This window comes from Amblyraja radiata, chromosome 2 (genome assembly GCF_010909765.2).
Source record: "Amblyraja radiata isolate CabotCenter1 chromosome 2, sAmbRad1.1.pri, whole genome shotgun sequence".
In the NCBI taxonomy this organism is placed as follows: Eukaryota; Metazoa; Chordata; class Chondrichthyes; order Rajiformes; family Rajidae; genus Amblyraja; species Amblyraja radiata.
In genome coordinates this window covers 32,021,755-32,044,877 of record NC_045957.1, presented here as the reverse complement: position 1 = coordinate 32,044,877, position 23,123 = coordinate 32,021,755, and the positions used below count along the sequence as shown (strand labels likewise).

Here is a 23,123-nt window from a genome sequence, read left to right as displayed (position 1 = left end):
GGCATCTCAGTAGATTTGTGGATTCCCTCGGATGCACCATGGAAAATATTCTGACAGGATGTCTTGGCCTGGTATGACAACTGCTCTTCCATTGACCGCTTAAACATGCAGAGTGGTCAACCCTGCCCAATCTATCAGAGGCTTGTCCTTTCATCACATCCAGTACTTCATTGTGTACTGCACATGGAAAGCTGAAAGTATCAAGAATACCTATCGCCCTGGCCATCCCCTTTTCTCTCTTCTAACCTCTAGAAGAGACAGGAGCTTGAATGCTCAGACATCCAATCTTAACAGCTTCTTCCACATTGCTATCACACGCCTGAACCAATTACCTCGTCCACTTCTCAGATGTGCTGCCACATACTCTTACCTCTACACATTTAGATATTCTTTTCTTGTACTTTAATATTTGCACCACAACCTTGCAGTGTTATGCTGGCTTGCACTATAACTATGTAGTTTACTGAGCTTCCTTTAAACACGGTATTTTAGGGCACCCTGGTGTATATGGCAATCTAGTCTAAACCCTATCAACAATAATGTTTTGATTATTAAGCTTCATACCACAAAGGCAATGGTGATATTATTCATAGTTTTCCAGATGGCATCAAAATCTGTCCATGTTGTTACTTTTTTTTTTAAATTGCATCTTGAGTTGCACCTCAATCCGATGATATTTAGCATGCAACTGACACCAGTTATCTATACAAAAAATACTTGAAAAGGAAAGGAAGTGTGTGCAATAATTCAGTGCGTCTAGGTCCACAAGCAGTGCTATCAGGCTACCACAAAAGCAAATAACCTATTTGGAAGCATAGCTGAGCTGTAGCAATACAAAACGGAACATAACAGTGAACAAGATTTGGTTTATGATACATCGAGAATACTGGAATTTAAAGTCCCTTGAAAAAGTCTGATGGGTGGCAATTGTTAAATTTATACCTAGGTTACAATTCCCTAGTTATCATTGTGGATTCAGAGATCAGGATTTTTGTTCTTTGGCCAAAAAGGTTAAATTATGAAGGACGCTTTATCCTAGGGTTGATATTGAGCCATTAAAGGAATAAAAATTAAGCAGAGGATTTGGGAAAGTTAATTCAGTAAAAGTGTAACATTTAAGTGAGATGGGCCACAAATTGTGATGTGAGGAAGGCACTCCTTTGCACACATGACAATCTGAAAGTTTTTCCACTAATTAAACTGTTCAGGCGGCAACAAGAACATTGATAACTGGAATAGGAAGGTGTAAACAGGTTGCACCTGAACAGGAGTGGAATCATATCCTTGCAGGGAGGTTGGCTTGTGTTACCCGGGAGGGTTTAAACTAGTGACAGTGGGGTTGGAACCAGAGCAGGTCAGCGAATACAAGGACCCATAGGAAATTAGAGGTTATGGCCAGTAAATCTGAAAGGGAGAGGTAATGAATACCATTAAACTGATGGGCTGAAGTTTGTCCACTGAGACATTATGGATAGAGCTCAAAAGTAAGAAAGGTGCAATCACTCTAATGGGATTATACTATAGGCTTCCAAATAACCAGCAGGAGGTCAATGAACAGATATGTAGACAGACTACAGAAAGATGCAAAACCAACAGGTCTGTCGTAGTGGACGACTAATTTACTCAATATTGACTGAGACTTCCTTAGTTTAGACAGGGACAGGATTTGTTATGTGCATCCTTGAGAGTTTCTTGAAAGAGTACATGGAATGTCGAACTCAAGAAAGGGCCATTATGGACCTTGATTGAGAAAATAAGGCTGGCCAGGTGACTGAGTGGAAAGCATTTGAGGAACAATGATCACAACTCTATAAGTTTTAAGATAGCTATAAATAAGCATGTCTGGACTTTGGGAAATAAATAAATTGGAGCAAGGCAGATTACAACATTATTAGACAAGACTTGAAGAGAGTAAATTGGGAGCAGCTGTTCAGTCTTTAAAAAGACCAGCTGATCAGAGTTGTTCGTATAAGAGGAAGAATAAATAATCCAGGAAAGTATATGCAGATGAGCCCCACTTCAGTGGTAGGGAAGCTATTAGAAGGGATTCGTCAGGATAGGTTTTACTCACATTTGGAAGGGAATTGAATAATTAGGGACAGTCAGCGGGGCTTTGTCCACAGCAGGTCATATCTTACTAACTTGATTTTTTTTTTTTTTTGAAGAGGTGATGAAGGTGATTGAGGATGTGGCAGTGGATGTTGACTGCATGGATTTTAGGAAGACATTTGATAAAGTTCCTTATGGTAGGCTGACCACAAGATTAAGATGCATGGGATCCACAATTACTTTATTATTTGGATTCTGAACTGGCTTACCCATAAGAGGGGTCAGGAGGAGAAGGATGTTATTTTAGCTGGAGGTCTGTGACCAATGGTGCTCCACGGGTATCTGTGCTGGGGCCTCTGTGATAAACGACTCGGACACAAACGTAGATTCATTGCGGGAAGGATGTGGAGGCTTTGGAGAGGGTGCATAAGAGGTTTAACCAGAATGTTGCCTGGACTAGAGGGTATGTTGCACTGTTCTGTTTTATATTCAAACACAACAGATATGGAAAAATGAAAGGTGAACAAATTGCAGAAGGCAGCAAAATATTTTAGTATTATGTCACTAATCTACTGTGAGACTATAAATAATCGATTGAGTATTTTTAGTTGCTCACACAATTCAAGAGATCTATTAAAATTATCTTATATTCCAAAAATAGTGGTTTGTTTTCAATCTTCATTCAGTGCCAGAAAATGGCACTTGCTGAACATGCTGTGACCAAGGGAATGAGTTTAAAGACAACCTGGTCATTTGTCTTCTGCTCTGTTTATTGTCTTGCGGCACTGAATTAACATTAGCCACTGCTACTGAAAATGTTGCCCATTCAATATGCCAGACATTTGGACCTAATTTTATTATGCAGGAGACCAATTAATGGTTGTGCAAAGTAATACCTCTAATGAATTTTCCATGTATATTAATGTATTGCTTCCAAGATGATTTAAACATTACACGGGAAGTCCATTAATTGCACAAGATACAAATGACATTAGTCATAACTAGTTCCAATTAAATCTTTATATTTGTTCTGTTATTTAATCTTTAATTCCTCAAATATACATTCCAATTTCAAATTTCCTCGACATGGTTATCTTTCCATGTTCTGATAATTTAAAGAAATTAAAAAATTTACAACAGTGGGAATTATTTTCTGCAAGGCAATCAATTGTTCTTTTAAAATCACAGCAGGTGATTGTAAGTACTGTAACACTAAGACAGCTACAAATAAAATGAGCAAAAACTGCAAATAAACCAAATCACCACATAGACGCATTATATTTTTCCATGCCCTTTTAATGGTTATGCCACAAACATTTTCATGTCATTTGTTAACAAATATCAAGGTTTCATTCTGCCAGCATCAACATGTTAAGTTGTCAAGTGTGATCAAATTTTAACAACATAAACACTTAAAGAGTTCCCAAAACATTATTGATGTGGCATACATGCAAACTAAAACCACAAAAAGACGCAATTTAAAGCAAAAAAATGCGAACTACGTCATTAAATATTCTTAATCATATTTACTAGCAGGTACAAAAGAGCGTTAGAAAATTTTAACAAGTCCAGCAAGTTAGACACTAAATTGTCTTAATTTAACTGGAAAAATTTGGACTGGAGAAATCTTAGATTCACAAGGTAAATATGCTCAATGAAAACTGTTATACAGGAAAGTGCATCAATAAATTTGTAATACAAGACAACTCAAAAACCAACACCAAATGGTCCTATTCTGTGGTCCCGTCAAAGTAAACCGTCAAAGTATGGCATAAACATCGGATTATTGGTGCCACGAGCAGCAGAACTAAGTTTAACTAAATGTACACATAATGTAAAGTTCTTTCAAGGATATTCCCAAAACTCTTCCCCATGAAAGCTCATCCATTTTCATTTGTTAAATATGAGGAACATTTACTTGTTATCCAACCGCAGTAGCTGCTCCTTACCATTTATTGTTATAGATTTTAATTGGCCATCTTCCTCTACTTCCACTCTTTCTTGGCCGTTTTCTATAATCCTAGAAGTTTAAAAAGCCAGGCATCATCAACTTAAAAAATACAGTTTGCAAATTAACTGATAAAAATAAGTAATAAGTAATTAAAGAAATTGATATTCCCAAACACTCAATGGATGATGAGAGATTAACAAATGCCAATCCTCTTTGTGGAGGAAAATGTACTTGAATCAACCAGATGGTCAGGTTACCAGAACAATCAGGTTATTTTAGATGATAGACAAATGTGCTGGAGAAACTCAGCGGGTGAGGCACCATCTATGGAGCGAAGGAATAGGTGATGTTTCGGGTCGAGACCCTTCTTCGGCCATTTTAGATGCCACCTTGTACAATAGGATTGATAATTTTGAAGTACATTCAAGAGACATGATGACTTGGAATAAGAAAGTGGCTGAAAGATAACCAAGATGTCAAAAATGAAATACCTTCCATTTGAACAGGGGTCAAAGAGACAAAAAATATAAAGTTAAATACGCTTGAAGTAAAGGTTTCAGAGAAGCTAATGACAACGAAACGCCTGCTCAAGACTGCAAGATTCAAAACGACTTAGTACAGAATTCATACTAATTCCAATCAGATAAAATACCCTAGATTTTTTGGAATGGCCCCAGCTCTTTGAAAAAGAGCAAATATTAAACTGATATTGAAGGAAGGAAAAAATTGCACTATGGACTAGTTGGCCCGACATCAGTAATAATGAGAATTCTGAAATTAATTCGGAACGCACAAGCCATCAAGATGGTTTTGAGATGGAAATCATGAGACATTTTGTTTTTGAGCATGTGATGAGGAACCAGTGGATCTAGTGTATTTACATTCCAAAAGACATTTGATAAGGTGTCAAGCAAGATATTTTTTCAATGACAGAATTCATTAGAGTACCGATGTAATATACCAGCTGTTAAAGAATTAATAGAACTGATTAATGGTAAAAAAAAACCCAATCCAGTTACTTTTAAATAGCTGGCTGCAATTAATAGAATATTGCAAGGAACAGTGGGCTTAGTCTGCATTAATTATTTTGTTAAAGTGATGAACACATGGCCATGTTCATTGGTGATGAAATCAAATAGGAAATCAAGCTGTGGTAGGTAGTTGCCAAGTGATATCGATGAGTTAAGAATATGGCCACGGTGGTAGTGAGTGGAATAGGTGGTTAAATTCACTTTGGTATGAATAATACCCAAGTAATTTTACTTTCCCTAAAAAATGGGGATCAACTAGAGATTGTTCGAGCTTTTAATATCTCCTCAAACAAATGATAAAGTTAGCAAGGTATTGTGAAAGTGAACATTGACCTTTACTATGAGTTTATGTAGAGCAATAAGTTATGATAATTGGGTGTAGCTACACTTGGAATTCTGCTTAATGTTTTAGTCTCCTTGCCCCAAGAATATTCCTGCTTTACAAGAAGTGCAAAGATTGAAGAAGGGTTTTGGCCCGAAACGTCGCCCATTTCCTTCGCTCCATAGATGCTGCTGCACCCGCTGAGTTTCCCCAGCAATTTTGTGTACCAAAGATTCAAAGCTTGATTCTCAAATGAAGAGAACAGTAGAACGAGACTACATTCTCTGGGAGTTGAGGTTAAATAATTGACACACACAAAGTTCTGAAGGAATTTGGTAGGGTGAAGGCGAGTGCAATTTCTTTTGGTGAAGAGCTTAGAATTGAAGTGCATAAGAAGCCAGATATTTAAGGCATGAGTTCAGAGAAATTTCTTCACACGGAGGATTGTGAATTTTTAGGAATTCTCTACCCAAGGCAAGGTGAATACATACTGGGAATACAGGGAAATAGAAGGATGAGGTGTTTAGACAATTAAATGTCGCTTACATGGAACCAATTATGTCACCTAATGGTGGAACAAACTCAAGGGGCTACCTGGCCTTCCTCTGCAATGTTCAATGCATTTATTTTCTAATGCAACTTCTTAAAATGACAGGCAAAGGATACTATTTCTCTGGCCTATTGTTTTTACCGAAAACAAAACAAGAGGAAGAGGAAAGGTAGACTTTGCGAAATAAATTTATTTCAGTAAATCTTATCAGAAAGTTCAGAAATTTAATGTTTCATATTCAATAACATAATGTTTAATACCTCTTGGTGGTGACTTTCCTGCCATTAATAAATTTTGTCGATGTTGATACGGATCGGAAATTACCCATTCCACTACCTCCAAACGAAGATGAGGAAAATGATGCTGTTCCAAGATTTCCAAATGAACTGAATGAAGTAAAACCTATAGAAACAAGCCAACATGTTATAACACTAAAGAACCACTTAAATAGGAATGTTCTCTGCAAGTTAATGTTTGCTGCTTTGTTACAAGATTGTCATAATAGAAAATGAAATTTAAATTTAGATCAAAGACATTTAACAAAAAGGTACTCTGCCTCTTCTGCAGTATTATGTGCCATTTCAGTCTTGTTATCAGAAGAAAGATGCCCCTGCCATGGAAACCACCGAGTGTGACTGAGGAGTGAATGAATAATGCGATGTAAAGCGCCTTGAGTATTAGAAAGGCGCTATATAAATCCCATCCATTATTATTATTATTAAACAGTGCAGCAAAGATTCACCAAGTTATTCCCTGGAACAGCAGGATTGATGGAGAGATTGGGTCGACTTTGCTCCCAAACATTAGTTTGGAAGAATGAAAGGGAATCTCAGACACCTAAATAATTCTAAGAGGACTGGATAGTCCAGATGCAGGAAATGACAGTGAGTTATATAGTCTACATTTACGCCCAGGAAAAAAGCCCTCAACCCACAATATCTGTGCTGAACATTATGTCAAGATAAACTATCTTCATCTTCAAATAGACCTAAATTCCCCTCTCCCATCACAGATGAGGCTCTCATTTCTGTCTCTCGGTACCCCGCAGCTCTGCCCTTGCTCCCCCACCCAAGTACCTTCCCCTGCAACCGCAGAAGATGCAACACCTGTTGCAATACCTCTTCCCTCGACTCTGTCTAGGGACCCCAAGTCCTTTCAGGTTAAGCAGAGCTTCACTTGCACTTCCTCCGACCTCATCTACTGTGCCGGTTGTTCAAGGTGTGGGCTCGTACATCGGCGACACCAAACGCAGACTGGGCGATCGTTTCGCGGAACACTTTCGCTCAGCTTGCATGAACCAACCTGATCTCCCGGTTGCTGGACACTTTAATTCTCCTTCCCATTTCTACACAACCTTTCTGTTGTTGGTCTCCTCCATTGTCACAGTGAGGCTAAACGCAAATTGGAGGAACAGTATCTCATATTTCGCTTGGCAGTGGTCTGAATATTGATTTTTATCACTTCAGGTAGTCCCCGGCATTCCCTCTCTATCCCTCCCCCACCCAAGTCACACTAGCTTCTCATTGTCACGCTACCAACAGCTTACAACGGCCTGTTTCCTTTATCATTGTTACTTTTTTGCATATCTTTCATTCATTGCTCGTTATCTCTCCACATCATAGTCTATATCTCTTGTTTCCTTTATCCCTAACCAGTCTGAAGGTTCTCAACCTGAAACATCACCCATTCCTGTCCAGCCGATTTACTCCAGCTTCTTGTGTCTATCTTTGTTTAAACAAGCATCTGCAGTTCCTTCTTACAAATAAACTAATCTCATCTACCTTCATATGATTCCTGCATATCCACATGCCTATCTAAAAGCCACTATTGTATCTGCTTCCAACACCCACTCCTGGCAGCGTAATCAAGGCACTCTAAAAAAAGTTTACCCCGCACATCTTTAAATTTTGCCTCTCTATTCTTAAAGCTATGCTCTCTAGTACAAGGGAAAGGAATTGAGACAAAAAAATTATCACAGTGGTGAATGTATGAAATACTTTTAAAAATGCAGCTGAATTCAAATAGTTAAATCTATTCAAAGACAATAGACAATAGAAGCAGTAGGCCATTCTGCCATTCAATGTGATCATGGCTGCTCATCCACAATCAGTACCCCGTTCCTGCCTTGTATCCATATCTCTTAACTCCGCTATCCATAAGAGCTCTATCTAACTCCAGAGAACCAGACTCCACCGCCTTCTGAGGTAGAGAATTCCACACACTCACAACTCTCTGTGTGAAAAAGTTTTTCCTCATCTCCGGTCTAAATGACTTGCCACTTATTCTTAAAACTATGGCCCCTGGTTCTGGACTCTCCCAACATTGGGAACATGTTTCTTGCCTCTAGCATGTCCAAACCCTTATTAATCTAATATGTTTCAATTAGATCGCCTCTCATCCTTCTAAATTTCAGAATATACAAACCCAGCAGCTCCAATCTATCAACATATGACAGTCTGGCAAACCCGGGAATTAACCTCGTGAACCTACGCTGCACTCCCTCATTAGCAAGAATGTCCTTCCTAAAGTTTGGAGGCCAAAACTGCACACAATACTCCAGGTGTGGTCTCACTAGGGCCCTGTACAACTGCAGGAGGACCCCTTTGCTCCTATACTCAACTCCTCTTATGAAGCCCAACATGTCATTCGCTTTCTTCACTGCCTGCTGTACCTGATGCTTACTTTCAGTGACTGATGAACAAGGACTCCTAGATCACGTTGTACTTCCCCTTTTCCCAACTTGACACCATTTAGATAATAATCTGCCTTCCTGTTTTGGCCACCAAAGTGGATAACCTCACAGTTATCCACATTAAACTGCATCTGCCATGCATCTGCCCACTCACCCAACCTAACCAAGTCACCCTGCATCCTCCTCACAGTTCACACTGCCACCCAGCTTTGTGTCATCTGCAAATTTGCTAATGTTACTTTTAATCCCTTCATCCAAATCACTAATATATATATATATAGCTGCGGTCCCACTAGTCACTGCCTGCCATTCTGAAAGACCTGTTAATTCCTACCCTTTGTTTCCTGTCTGCCAACCAATTTTCAATCCATGTCAGCACTCTACCCCCAATACCATGTGCTCTAATTTTGCCCACTAATCTCCTATGTGGGACCTTATCAAATGCTTTCTGAAAGTCCAGGTACACTACATCCACTGGCTCTCCCTTGTCCATTATCCTGGTTACACCCTAAAAAAATTCCAGAAGATCCGTCAAGCATGATTTCCACATCATAAACCCTTGCTGACTCGGACTGATCCTGCTACTGCTATCCAAATGTGCCGCTATTTCATCTTTTATTATTGACTCCAGCATATTCCCCACCACCGACATCAGGCTAACTGATCTATAATTCCGTTTTCTCTCTGCTGCCCTTCTTAAAGAGTGGGACAACATTATCTACCCTCCAATCCTCAGGAATTGATCCTGAATCTATAGAACATGTGATCACCAATGCGTCCACGATCTCTAGAGCCACTTCCTTAAGTACACTGGGATGCAGACCATCAGACCCTGGGGATTTATCAGTGTTCAGTCCCATCAGTCTACCCAACACCATTTCCTGCCTAATGGGAATCTCCTTCAGTTCCTCTGCCACCCCAAATCCTCTGGCCACTAGTACATCAGGAAGATTGTTTGTGTCCTCCTTAGTGAAGACAGATCCAAAGTACCTGTTTAACTCATCTGCCATTTCCTTGTTCCCCATAATAAATTCACCTTTTTAGTCTTCAAGGGTCCAACTTTGACCTTAACTAGTTTTTTCCTCTTCACATACCTAAAGAAGCTTTTACTATCCTCCTTTATATCCTTGGCTAGCTTACCGTACCTCATCTTTTTTCCCCATATTGCCTTTTTAGTCATCTTCTATTGCTCTTTAAAAGTTAACCAATCCTCTGGCTTCCTGCTCATCTTTGCTATGTTATATTTCTTCTCTTTTATTTTTATACTCTCCCTGACTTCCCTTGTTAGATAAAGATAGATAAGAGTTAGATAAAGTTACTATATAACAGGAAAGGGAGAAAACCAGGGACAGGGTTAAGATGATACTGAAGGGACAGACCGGGCTTTGAATAGCCAACTCCTATTCCCAACTGCTATGTTTCTATTTTAACCATTTCCAAGTTAAAAAGATTTGCATTTCAATTCAGATTAAAGACTAAAAGGGCTGTTCTACTGCGGCGACCGAATTGGCGAGTTTAGAAAAGTTTGCCCTCGACTCATATTCGCAGCATGGTCAACACGAGGTCCTAGGAGGTCTTTGTAACTCTCATTCCTGTTCAAGAGTAGTCCCCGGGTACTCAAGGCCTCAGCAAAGTTGCGGCGTATTTTTCAACATGCTGAAAAATGCCCGCGAGTAAAAAAAGGTCGCCATTGAAAAAAAAAGTCGATATTTTTTTTACTCGTAGGTTTAGTCGAAGTAGGTCGCAGTAGGTCGGCATGTTATTCGTAGGTGATCGAGGGTAGTCGAAGGTAGTCGAAGGTAGTCGAAGGTAATCGAAGGTAGTCGAAGGTAGTCGAAGGTAGTCGAAGGTAGTCGTAGATAGTCGTAGATAGTCTTCAACATAGTCGAAGGGAGGTCAAGGGCGAGCAAAGGAGGTCATCTTCACTCTCCACTATTCGGTGTCCAATTTTCCTGAAGCTAGTCGAAGCTAGTCTTCAACATAGTCGAAGGAGGTCTTCCACATAGTCGAAGGTCTTCAACACGACACTTTTTCAAACTCTCCTAAACTCTTCTAAACTCGTCAATTAGGTCGCCGCAGTGGGACAGCCCCTTAAAGATATTACTTCACTGTTAAACGTTAACCACAATTCATTGGCACGTTATCAAAATGTATGAGCTTTAAAGTTCTAAAACCATAATCAAAGTGCAGCTCCTACCCTCAAGAAAAAAATTGATAAAGCCAAAATTAAAGACAGCTGAACTACCCTCAAAAAAAGTATTATCAATGTGCATGCAAGATCTCATGGGTAACTTCAAAAAGCAATTTCCTTCAAATATTCTGGGTCCGGACGTTAGTGGCATTTGTTGGTGTTGCAATTGGCAATGATATTCCAAGTTACTGAGGTATTGAACAAAATGGGCAAATTAAGACAAAATAATTCCTAAGCTGGCAGACATTTTGTTCCAGTGTATCATAGGCATCTGTTCGTGTAGAATAATGAATGATTCACTGAACAGCTAAAGTAATGTGAAGAATTTGCAGAAAAGGAGGAAGATGGAATTTGACCACAATCTCCAACTCATTTGTCTTTGATAATGGAACATTTTCAGGAATTTACATTTTTTTTAAACTTAACATACATTAGATGTTAATTTTATGGGCTGATTCATGTAGAAGTCTAAACCTTTAAAACCCTGTTTCAAAAATTAATGAAGAAGTTGTACTCCATTTTAAAAAGTTGCTGTCTCCTCACTGTTTGCCATTTGAATTCTACATGTTCCACCAGTTAGTTTTAACAGAGTTAGACACAAAACGCTTGAGTAACACAGCGGGACAGGCAGCATGCCTGGAGAGAACGAATGAGCAATGTTTCGGGTTGAGACCCTTCTTCAGAAACGTCGCCCATTCCTCCTCTCCAGAGATGCCGCCTGTCTCGCTGAGTTACTCCAGCATTTTGTGTCTATCTTCGGTTTAGACTAGCATTTGCCGTTTCTTCCTACACAGTTTTAATAAAGAGTCTGATTAAGAACTTAATTCCAAGAAAATAAGAGCAGTAATTAAAATAATCATTTGCCCAGAAGTGTTTTTGTCCCCATATATTTATTCAGCTAGGTCAGACACAATGAACAACTTAAGTGAAAGATCCATTTCTGATCAGAAACATCTGATATGCAACAATTAAATTTGATTTTCTAAAAGTTGTCAGCATCAGGTTCAAAACTGAGAGAACTTTTTGAAATAAAGGTCAGAAGTACACAGCTGACTGTCAGTGGCTAGAAACATAGAAAAAAGGTGCTGAAGGCCATTTGGCCCTTCAAACCAGCACCACCATTTAATATGATAATGGCTGATCATCCAAAATCAGTACCCCGTTACTGCTTTCTCCCCTTATTCCTTGATTTTGTTAGCCCTAAGAGCTATATCTGACTCTCTCTTGATTCAACATCCGGTGAATTGGCCTCCACTGTCTTCTGTGGCTGAGAATTCTACAGATCCACAACTCTCTGGGTGTACCATATATATTAATGATTTGGAAGAGGGAATTAGGAGCAACACTAGCAAGTTTGCAGATGACACAAAGCTGGGTGGCAGTGTGAACCGTGAAGAGGATGTTAGGAGGTTGTAGAGTGACCTGGACAAGTTGAGTGAGTGGGCAGATGCGTGGCAGATGCAGTATAATATAGATAAATGTGAGGTTATCCACTTCGCCGGCAAAAACAAGGGGGGAGATTATTATCTCAATGGGGTTAGGTTAGGTAAGGGGGAGGTGCAGCGAGACCTGGGCGTCCTTGTACACCAGTCACTGAAAGTTGGTGTGCAGGTACAGCAGGCAGTGAAGAAAGCTAATGGAATGTTGGCCTTCATAACATGAGGATTTCAGTATAGGAGTAAAGAGGTTCTTCTGCAGTTGTATAGAGCTCTGGTAAGACCACATCTGGAGTATTGTGTACAGTTTTGGTCTCCTAATTTGAGGAAGGACATCCTTGTGATTGAGGCAGTGCAGTATAGATTCACGAGATTGATCCCTGGGATGGCGGGACTGTCATACGAGGAAAGATTGAAAAGACTAGGCTTTTATTCACTGGAGGTAGACACAAATGCTGGGGAAACTCAGCGGGTGCAGCAGCAGCTATGGAGCAAAGGAAATAGGCAAAGTTTCGAGCCGAAACCCTTCTTCTGACTCCTTCACTGGAGTTTAGAAGGATGAGGGGGATCTTATAGAAACATATACAATTATAAAAGGACTGGACAAGCTAGATGCAGGAAAAATGTTCCCAATGTTGGGCGAGTCCAGAACCAGGGGCCAGTCTTAGAATAAAGGGGAGGCCATTTAAGACTGAGGTGAGAAAAAACGTTTTCACCCAGAGAGTTGTGAATTTGTGGAATTCCCTGCCACATAGGGCAGTGGAGGCCAAATCACTGGATGGATTTAAGAGAGAGTTAGATAGAGCTCTAGGGGCTAGTGGAATCAAGGGATATGGGGAGAAGGCAGGCACGGGTTATTGATTGGGGACGATGAGCCATGATCACAATGAATGGCGGTGCTGGCTCGAAGGGCCAAATGGCCTCCTCCTGCACCTATTTTCTATGTTTCTAAAATATTTTTCTTCATCTCAGTCCTAAATGGCCTACCCCTTATTATTAAGTTGTGACCCCTGGTTCTGGACCCCCAAAATCAAGAATGTTTTTCCTGCATCTAGCCTGTCCAAACCCTTAAGAATTTTATATGTTTCTATAATATTTCCTCTCATCCTTCTAGTGAATATAAGCCCAATCAATCCATCCTTTCATCATACGTCACATTATGCAATGAGAATTTGCTCTCAAATGCCAATCCATGTGCATATTATACTTCGTGTTCATCATTATGCAATTTTAAATATTGAAGCATTATATCAATAGCCAAATTTCATAGTTCCAAATGAGTGTTTGCATTCTCAGAATATTTATAATATTCTATATAATAAATATTTACCAGTATCAAACGCAGGAAATCCACCAAATGGAGAGAAGAAGGGCCCTCCGCCGCCCCTGTTTCGCTCAACTCCCCGTCGACCCCGCCTTGGTCCAAAGAAATTGTCAAAAGGATCGTCCACTGTTACAAAATAGTCATCGACAAAATTACAAATCTTGTTTAAATATTTCACTGTCTTCAGTTACACAAAGTTTAAAAAAAAAGCATAATATTTATTAAACAACTGCATCAGCATATGAAAAATCTTAATCCCACCTCGCCAAGATGAGGCAAAAAAAAGCCATTTGCTTCAGTTATGAGGGGCATAAATAGGGTAGAATCTTTTGCCTTCAGGGGGGAATCTTTTTCCTCCAGGGTGGAAACGTCCACTACTAGAGCATAACTTTAAGGTGACAGAGAGAAAATTGAAGAAAATGGGCAGTTTTTAAACAGAGTGGTAGGTGGAATGCACTGCCAGGGGCGGAGGTGAAACCAGATACAGTAGTTCTGTTAAGAAGGCTTTAAAATAGGTATGCGATTATGCATGGTATGGATCTTGTGGAAGCAGAAGGAATTAGTTTAATTGATATTATGTTCGGCACAGACATCATGGATCAACGGGACCGTTCCAGTGCTATACTATTCAATTTTCTATTATTCAACATATTGAATTGAATTTCTGGACAAGGCCAAAAAAAATTTTTTTTTAAAAATCACCACCTGGTCATTAATGCCCTCCATAAGAATGTAGTGAACTACCTCGAATTATCAGTCCTTTAGCAAAGGTTATATCAAAATGTTATTGTGCAAGGAATTCTAGCCAAGGAACTGTGTCAAGTAGCAAGAGATAATACATTTTCATTTCTGGATAGTGTATAATTTGATAGGACGAGGGGATAGTAAAGAAGCACACTGTGTCTTAGATGGCATCACAAATGAAAGAATGGCAGATAGAGTAAAACTATGGGGAACTGTTACCCACTTTAGAAGGAAGAATATGAAGGCATTAAGAGTGGCAAAGTTAATGAAACTTGGAGTTCAAGGTCCTTATAAAAGATAAAGTTGATAGCAAGCAAAATGGAAAAGAAAATGGAAAGTTGGCCTATTGCTTAAGGTTTTAGGAAGACTACACCTGAAGCACTGAAAATAGTTGTGTTATTAAGGATATACTTGTTGGGAAACCAGTGCAGATAAGATAAACAATTAAAGTAATCTTATTGAAACAAAAGATCCTGAGGACAATGCACAGGTGTTTTGCTGGTGGGAGAATATGGGACAAGGGATTTAGACACAGCATAACAATCACCTATCAACACTGAGAAATAATTTATTCTCTCAAAGGTTTGTGGGATTCTCTATAACACAGCTGGGTTTTTTGTCATAAATGAGAATTACAGCTGGGATGAGGGAATTGAGTCATCTAGCCAGAGAGCAACCTAAAATCAAGAACCAGAACATTTATTGAATTCCATGACAGGTTCACAGGACTGCATTACTGTACATACCAATGCTTCTATTTTTTATGCAAGGAAAAGGATGCTAGCACGTCAGAAGATCATTACAAACCAGTTAGACAATCCAGCTGTACAAAATACATTTGATAAAACTATCAAGTGTGGTTACAAATGTTCTAATGAAAGTTACAAAGTTTCAAACACACTTAAACATGAACAAAATGAATGGAATTTATGCACAAATAGATAATCATTCATCAGTAAAATATTTTATCTGTTTTGCAAATTCCATGCACACTATCTGGTACCAAATTGTCTACAATTAGAAATTAGCTAACTCATACGAACACAAGTCTCACAAATAATTCCAAGTCTAAAAGCAAATATAGAGGTTAAGAATTAAAAATCATTCTTTTTAATTTAGAAAGAAGTCTTTCACCATTTTACAACTACTCTCTAAAGAGGTTAGATAAAATACTTAACTTTAATATGGGAAATCTTGCCCTCAATATTCAAATATATATGCCCATTATAACACTGGCACTGCAAAGATTCATGCTGATAAATAACTTACTAAAGAAATCTGCAAAGGGATCTCTTCCTCCAAAGAATTCCCTGAAAACATCTTCAGGATTGCGGAATGTGAAACCAAAGTCAAAGCCTTCACCATGGCGACCACCTGCATTATATTTTGGGGAAGAAGGTAAATGAAAAGATAAGAAATAGATTGTATCACTTCATGTATTAAACATAAATCACTAACTATTTATATCGCTATTCTGTTCAATTAGTTAAATAGCAGGTTAAACTTAAATTTCAATAATTTTTCATAGATTTTTAAAATATTGTTCTACTTCATGCATAGATTTAAATATGGCAAACCACAAGGAAAAATTGGTTGAAATAGTTAATAAAATAGTACACTTTAGCATGAAGAAACGTATCGAAAATTGAACGATGCTTGGCTGATATTTGTGATTGGGCTTTAAAAAGATATGAAAAGCAAGCACTGGTTGGGAGGAGAAAATTTTTCGATTCATTTTGCTTCTTATGCTGGAGAGAAAACACAGCACATTAAGCAGCATTATGGTTAAAATAAAAAGAAAATGCTTTAAAAAGTTTGATATCCAGCACAAAATGGCATACAGCTGCAAGAGTTCAAAATTGCTTGTATTTATACTGCAGTTGGTCCCTAATCTTACAAGAGACCAACATAAAATGTAGTCTTTTCAGCAAAATTATGAACAAATAAAACCAATTCTTCAAATGCTGGCATATCCAAGTATCATGAAGCAAGAAAAATGATAAGGAAAAAAACACCCACAAACCATCAGTGTCTTTCAATTGTTAGCTGCAGGAGGATGGGTTCAGCATTGCTATAAACTGATTGAGTAAGCAGAACAAATCAGATTGACGAATTCTGATAAAATTCAAACTGGTAGGTGAAAAACTAACATCATTTAGTCAAATCCAGAGGATTGGGATATGCACCAGAACAATATAAAAGTTATAATTTGTAGTTTTGAAATTTTAAGAAAATGTAACTTCTCACAATCATCCTTTTTATTCAACATGTCAATATTTTACATTTTCTTTAATAATAATTGCACAAGCAGTATTAATGCAAGTTATTAAGATATTGGACCAGCCACAACTCAGTCATTGATTCAGGGATAAGAGTCTGAAACCCATCGATGCATCCAACTATTTACATTTTCTCCAAATTTAAAAAAAGAGGTTCAGGAAGAGTGACACGAGATTAGCAAATTATTGTAAATTTCCCTACTAATTGACCTAAAGGGAAAGAAGTCTTCAATTCTCAATTGACTTGGCCTTCACACTACTCCAAACCCACCAGTGCTTGATTTTTACCTGCCTCTCACCTTAGGAGCAATACGGGAAGGACATTAAATGCTAACGTTGTCAGCAACATTAAATCACATTAATAAAAATAACTCAACATTGACACTGTTGATCCACCAATTCTGCATTGGCTGCCTCAATTAAGACTGACTGCATTCGTTGCAGAGCAGCAAGAAACAACTTGCCTCAACTTCAAGATTTCTATATATAACTGTACGCTTAAGCATTCCAAAGATTCCTGGCAGAATTACTCCATTTTAGTGGTGAGTGCTGACAAAAAATAAATTCTGGCCAATATCTTAAAAGTAGCTTGTATTTAGAGCTATTATTACTTATTGCACTAACTTCGTCAGATTTATTGTTACAGTATAAAACTGAAATGGAAACTTTCCTTCTGTCGATCAAAATCTACAGCGATCTATAACACGTGACAAAACTATTACTAGTGATCTATTTAAGGTGGAGTCAGGAAAGATCTAAAAAATATTTTTTGAAGTACTGTAATCTGTAATATTCAGCCAATATCATTAAGAGAGTAATTGCATAGATGTTTACTTATTGTTGGTTGCAGGGTTGGGGTTGGAGGCAGGTGACCGTTATCTACAAATCAGTGTTAAACTCTCATGCATGACACAAATAATATAAATGTTAGGTTATGACACTATCCTTGCTACCATCTCTTTTCCTGCTGTGCTTTCCAACACAAATTGAGAGAAAAAATTCCATGCCAGTGAAAATGCCCATGAAGGCTTAAAATCATTGAACAACTGCGTCATGGCTCAGTGGCTTCTGCACCAAAAATTAGTACGTCCCCACATCTGGAAGGAATAGCAGCATTTACTTACCACGATCTTACATTCAAGTAAATTAATTTTTAAGACCATAATTCAAATTAAAATGCAAGTGCAAACTCATTCTTACATATTTAAATTGCAATAAGATACAATTTATATCTTCATCAATTTATCCAACACTTTCCTCTCCCACTTTCATATTCTGAATCCAATTTTGAATTAGATATTTTTAATTTTCCACTTCCAATTCTAGTGATTCAGAAACGATTTTTAATTCAGACGGGCCCAGAGATTGTTTGTTGTCACCACCCATCTCCTAACATCAGTAGGTTCAGGGGGGCACATAATATTCTCCTGACAACTGTCCTACTGAAGCAACAAAGCAATGGACAACAAAGCTGTGAACGCTCCTGAATGATTGTGAATGTTTGAATGCCAACATTATGACATTCCCACATCCAATCATTAAGACTTATCAAAAGTTTTTAAAAATACAACACAAGAATAAAACATTCAAACAATCACCATTTACTTGCCTTTTTTGCCAGCAGGCAATCCTTACTACCAAATTTAATATGATTAACTTACTGGATGTTCAGCACACATATTTCCCAACCTGCGAATATTTGGAAATCTGCAGATGCTTGCACCACCACATTGAATTCCATGTGAGACCTCTTCGAGCAGCACAGAAGTCCCACTGTGCCACAATACTGTACCTCAACATTTGCTCTAGAATTGCCTAGTTATGGGCATAACCGTCAACAGATCCACCATGGCTCCCTGACGATATGCCCCATGTTGCTGGCCCTGATCACACTCAAGCCACAGTGATGGTTCCAACTGTCTGGGCGAACAAACAAAGTCTAAAAAGCAGTGTAAGTTGCAAGGAAGAGGACACTGCATCTATGCCTTGAATGCAAAATCCCAGCCAAGAATGAAGCTATTCCAACAGGGCAAGTAGCAACATTTTCAATACATACTAATTTCAGTACCATGTAAAACACCTGGCAACATAATGATTTGTTCATGATTTCAACTATGGCTGCTGGCTTACCATTACCTCCACCGGCATTACTCAAGCCTTCTTTCCCATATCGATCATAGATATCACGTTTTGAAGCTGTGTTAAGAAAAATAGTTTCAGTATTGTAAATAGAATGTTTTTAATTCATCAAAATTTTAAACAAGTGACATGTTTTGCAAGAAGTCAATAATTGCTTTATTAATACATTAACACTCATGGTATTTAAATTAGGCAACAGACGGTACTTTGCTGGTTGTATCCAATGGTTCTGCAAGAAACCACTGTTTAAGCATTCAAATGGGTCCCGTATTTACGCATGAATGTCGAGAGCCTGGAACTTACTGACAGATGGTGTCACAGTGCTTTGCTGCAGGACATGTTGCCCATTAACAGGGTCTGGCATTGCTAGGATTTCTCACTTTATGCTTGGGGAAATCAACACCCAGACCCTATTCCAGCTTAAACCTGGCAAAGGATCTCAGACCCTTTCAATTCATTGGGGACTCTTGGCTTGGAAAATAGGAGACAAAGGGGAAGGTTTATTTCCAATTGTTTTGGTTTTTTGAAAAAATGGTTTTAATTATTTGCAGATATGGTTGCCTGTTTTTGGTTTAATTAGAATTGAAGTTCAGTGTGTTTGGACGTCAAAACAACCCATAGTTGGCAAAGCTTCCCACCCGTCACTCTCCACCCCAACCAACATTCCATGGGGAGGCCTTCTCATTGCATTATTCAAGATCTTGTTGGTGTTCATGACCTTCACCCTGCCACTCGATTGTACAGAGTTAACAGAATTAGCCCTTTGCAACCAATTCAGTAAGAGGGACAATGGAAGACTAGTTTTGCATTGGACAAGATGTATCAATGTCTGGCCACAGTAGTAGTATTAGGGTTCTGACACGCAGAAATATTCTAAGATCATGAAGAATAGGCCATTTGGACCCTCACATCGTCTTCACAAATGAATGCAATCATTTTTTCACACAGAGAGTGGTGAATCTCTGGAACTCCCTGCCACAGAGGGTAGTCGAGGCCAGTTCATTGGCTATATTTAAGAGGGAGTTAGATGTGGCCCTTGTGGCTAAGGGGATCAGAGGGTATGGAGAGAAGGCAGGTCCGGGATACTGAGTTGGATGATCAGCCATGATCATATTGAATGGCGGTGCAGGCTCGAAGGGCTGAATGGCCTACTCCTGCACCTAATTTCTATGTTTCTATGACTGATCCAACATTCCTCTTTTCTGCCTTTTCCCCCATAACTCTTGATTCCTTTACAGATTAGAAACCTATTTATGCCAGGACTCTGCCCCAAGGAGTCCTGAAACCTATCTCAACTGTCTTAATGGAGATCTCCATATTCTGATACAATGCTTTCTGATTCTAGACTCCCATTAGAGAAAACATCCTTTCAGCATTGACCCTGACCATTGCCAAGAATCGTATGCTTCAATGAGTAGGATCCCACCCTGTTTAACCTTTCCTTGGAAGACATCCCCTCCATCCAAAATTTGCATCATCCCAAGATTATTTTAAAATATTTTTCTTAAATACGTGATTTGATGTGGTTGGAGTATAAATTTGATGTGGTTGGAGTATAAAAATAGGGAAGTCTTAATCGATTTAAACACAGCAACAGACCCATTGATCCAACTTGTCCATGCCGACCTAGTTGTCTACTTGAGCTAGTCCCATATGCCACGTTGTCTTCCTGAACTAACCCATATACCTGTAAAGGAAACCAGAACATCCAAGGGAAATCAAGCAGCCACAGCACAAGAGTAATATTTTCTCTTCATGATATTTTTAAGAGTTCAATGAAGGGAACATAATTCTTTAGTATTCTGGAAAGAGTCTTGATGTGTCTTCAATAAATCGATTAAGACTTCCCTATTTTTATACTCCAACCACATCAAATTAGGACTCTTCCTAATTTATACTCCAACCCCATTCCATTTGACCTCCATATTACCTGTTGAACTTGCAAGCTAGCTTTGATTCATGACCATTTCAGCAGCTTTCTGCAATTACTATTTAACTATCAGTCATCGTTATACAGCAAGGCAACAGACCCATTGATCCAACTTGTCCATGCCGACCTAGTTGTCTACTTGAGCTAGTCCCATATGCCACGTTGTCTTCCTGAACTAACCCATATACCTGTAAAGGAAACCAGAACATCCAAGGGAAATCAAGCAGCCACAGCACAAGAGTAATATTTTCTCTTCATGATATTTTTAAGAGTTCAATGAAGGGAACATAATCTAAGCCAGTTTTCTCACATCTTATTTACTGTTTAAATGCAGGCAATTCAAGCAAAAAACAGCTGAAAGTCAAGCAAGTCAGTGAGGGAAGAAATAGCCACTGTGCCAAATTTCAAGAATAGGATTATTAAACAAACTGAAAGAACATGTAATTACAGGCAACAATAATAATCTATCAAAATGAAGGAAGTTACCTGCAAAAGCTTGAAAATGCTGAGCATTTTGAAAGTGATACAAGGTATAGTGATCTATTAGAGAGCTGCAAACTATGGTTTAAGTGTCATTGTTTGTCAACTATTGTCAGGAGCCACAATAGAAGGGACACCAGTCTGTTCATTTGGGAGCACAGACATGCATCTTTGAACACTGCAGAATATTGTTGTATCATGACATTCGAGACCAAAAATAATTTATCTTACAGCCAAAACTTTGAACATTTCCAAATGTTTTCATTTGAAATACAGAAGATTTTACAGATGTTACTTTCATTCAAGGGGACAATATTATTTAAAAAACTAACAAATTTTAATCCCAAATAAATGGAATCCTTCCATGTTATTACTTGACATTAAATCAAATATTTTTAATGACTTGTTAAAACAGTGCTGGGGGTACTCTGCGGGTCAGGTAGCATCTGTGCAGGTATGAACAAACAACGTTTCGGGTCGGGACCCTTCATTAGACTTAACAGAGTTTAACATCTGCAGTTTCTTACTTTTCAACTTCTAATAACCAATAGCTCAAATTACACGACGTTGTTCTAGGTTAAGTATTTCATTTTTAATAATGGAATGGAATACTTTGTCACATGTGACTAGACAGTGAAATTCTTTGCTTGCATACCCAATGTATACAAATAGCAGCCACCTACGGTGCTGAAAAATTACAAAGCACTAAAACTTACAATCAGAAAGAACTTCATAGGCTTCTGAAAGTTGTTTAAATTTTGATTCAGCCTCATCCTTGTTGTCAGGATTCTTATCAGGGTGCCATTTCAGTGCCATTTTGCGATATCTATTGAAAAATGTGCGTAATTTTTTACTTTAAAAATAGTCTAAACATTGTCATAAAGCATCTACACAGTCTAAACATAATGTCATAAAGGGTCGATGCATAATATACTTTGCAGTCAATATACAACTTAACTAGCAGATAAATAAAATGCACTACACACACAATAGTAGGACACAAATTTGTTTAAAATTGTAGAACCTGCTTTAGCTGTCTTACTGCAGCAGCCATTCTTAGAATGCATTGCACAATTTTCAGTTGGGAAATGAGTGGATGCTTACATTTGCTAATCACTGCAATTACCATAACCAAAGTAGTTTAGCTGCTGCAATGAATAATTTCCTGTAAGGTAACTTGCATTGGAGACTCAGCAATGCAATTTTACTATATTGTTACTGCAGGCTTTTATGACAGATGTTTATTGGAAAATCCAGCAATTTACCCATACCCATTAGAGTTTTGATTGCTCTAATCAGCAATGCTGCTAAAATAGATATTTTGTTGCAGGCTGACACAATGTTTGCTTTGGGGCTTTGGTCTGGCTGCAGTCAAAAGGCAAAGGAATAAATAGCAGTCACAATGATTGGCAATGGAAACTAGTTAACAGCAAACAAAACTTTAGTAAATGTAATTCTGCATTGTAATAACAGATTTCTACAACATGATAAAATGTTGGCCAGTTGCCCTGCACAAGACAAGACATGTAAACCAATCACATAAAATAATGGAATTCAGTGTATAAAGAAGTGGGACCAAAATACATACAATTTCTGCAATTTAGAATGCAACATCCTGCTTTTATACTTTCAAGCAGAATCTCAGCAAATCTGAAAGCCATAATCAGTTACAGGAACAATACAAATAGACTAATTACCCTAACACGAACAGCCGGAAAGGAATGGGAATAAAGACCAATGCTAGGTAAAGGGAAAGAAGAATTAGTAATTTGTTCTCATAAAAATGTTGATTGATGCTCCCTGTCAAAAAGGAATTGCCAATGTTAGAGGCACGACTCTTGCAGCTGTAGTAAATGGAATGTTATGCCCCTGTCCCACTTAGGAAACCTGAACAGAAACCTCTGGAGATCTTGCGCCCTACCCAAGGTTTCCGTGAGGAGAGGGGGAAGGAGGAGAGGGGGGGGGGAGGAGGAGAGGGGGGGGGAGGAGGAGAGGGGGGGGGGAG

The 23,123-nt window shown here is 38.5% G+C and overlaps 1 protein-coding gene across 5 annotated transcripts in view; it reads right to left on the bottom strand.

Moving 5' to 3' along the window:
• dnajb6 (DnaJ heat shock protein family (Hsp40) member B6) overlaps nt 1–23,123 on the bottom strand; it is a 95,910-nt gene that overhangs the window by 42,462 nt on the left and 30,325 nt on the right. For 3 of the 5 annotated variants that reach the window (XM_033044470.1, XM_033044480.1, XM_033044488.1), the window contains exons 3-8: nt 21,835–21,944; nt 18,700–18,765; nt 15,560–15,664; nt 13,553–13,672; nt 6,164–6,305; nt 3,999–4,069 (exon numbers count right to left, since the gene is read on the bottom strand). In XM_033044470.1, the coding sequence (XP_032900361.1) occupies nt 3,999–4,069; nt 6,164–6,305; nt 13,553–13,672; nt 15,560–15,664; nt 18,700–18,765; nt 21,835–21,944 (614 nt within the window). Of the gene's footprint in view, nt 1–3,327; nt 4,070–6,163; nt 6,306–13,552; nt 13,673–15,559; nt 15,665–18,699; nt 18,766–21,834; nt 21,945–23,123 lie in introns of those variants that run through there. The other 2 variants (XM_033044496.1, XM_033044506.1) reach the window with 2 other exon arrangements.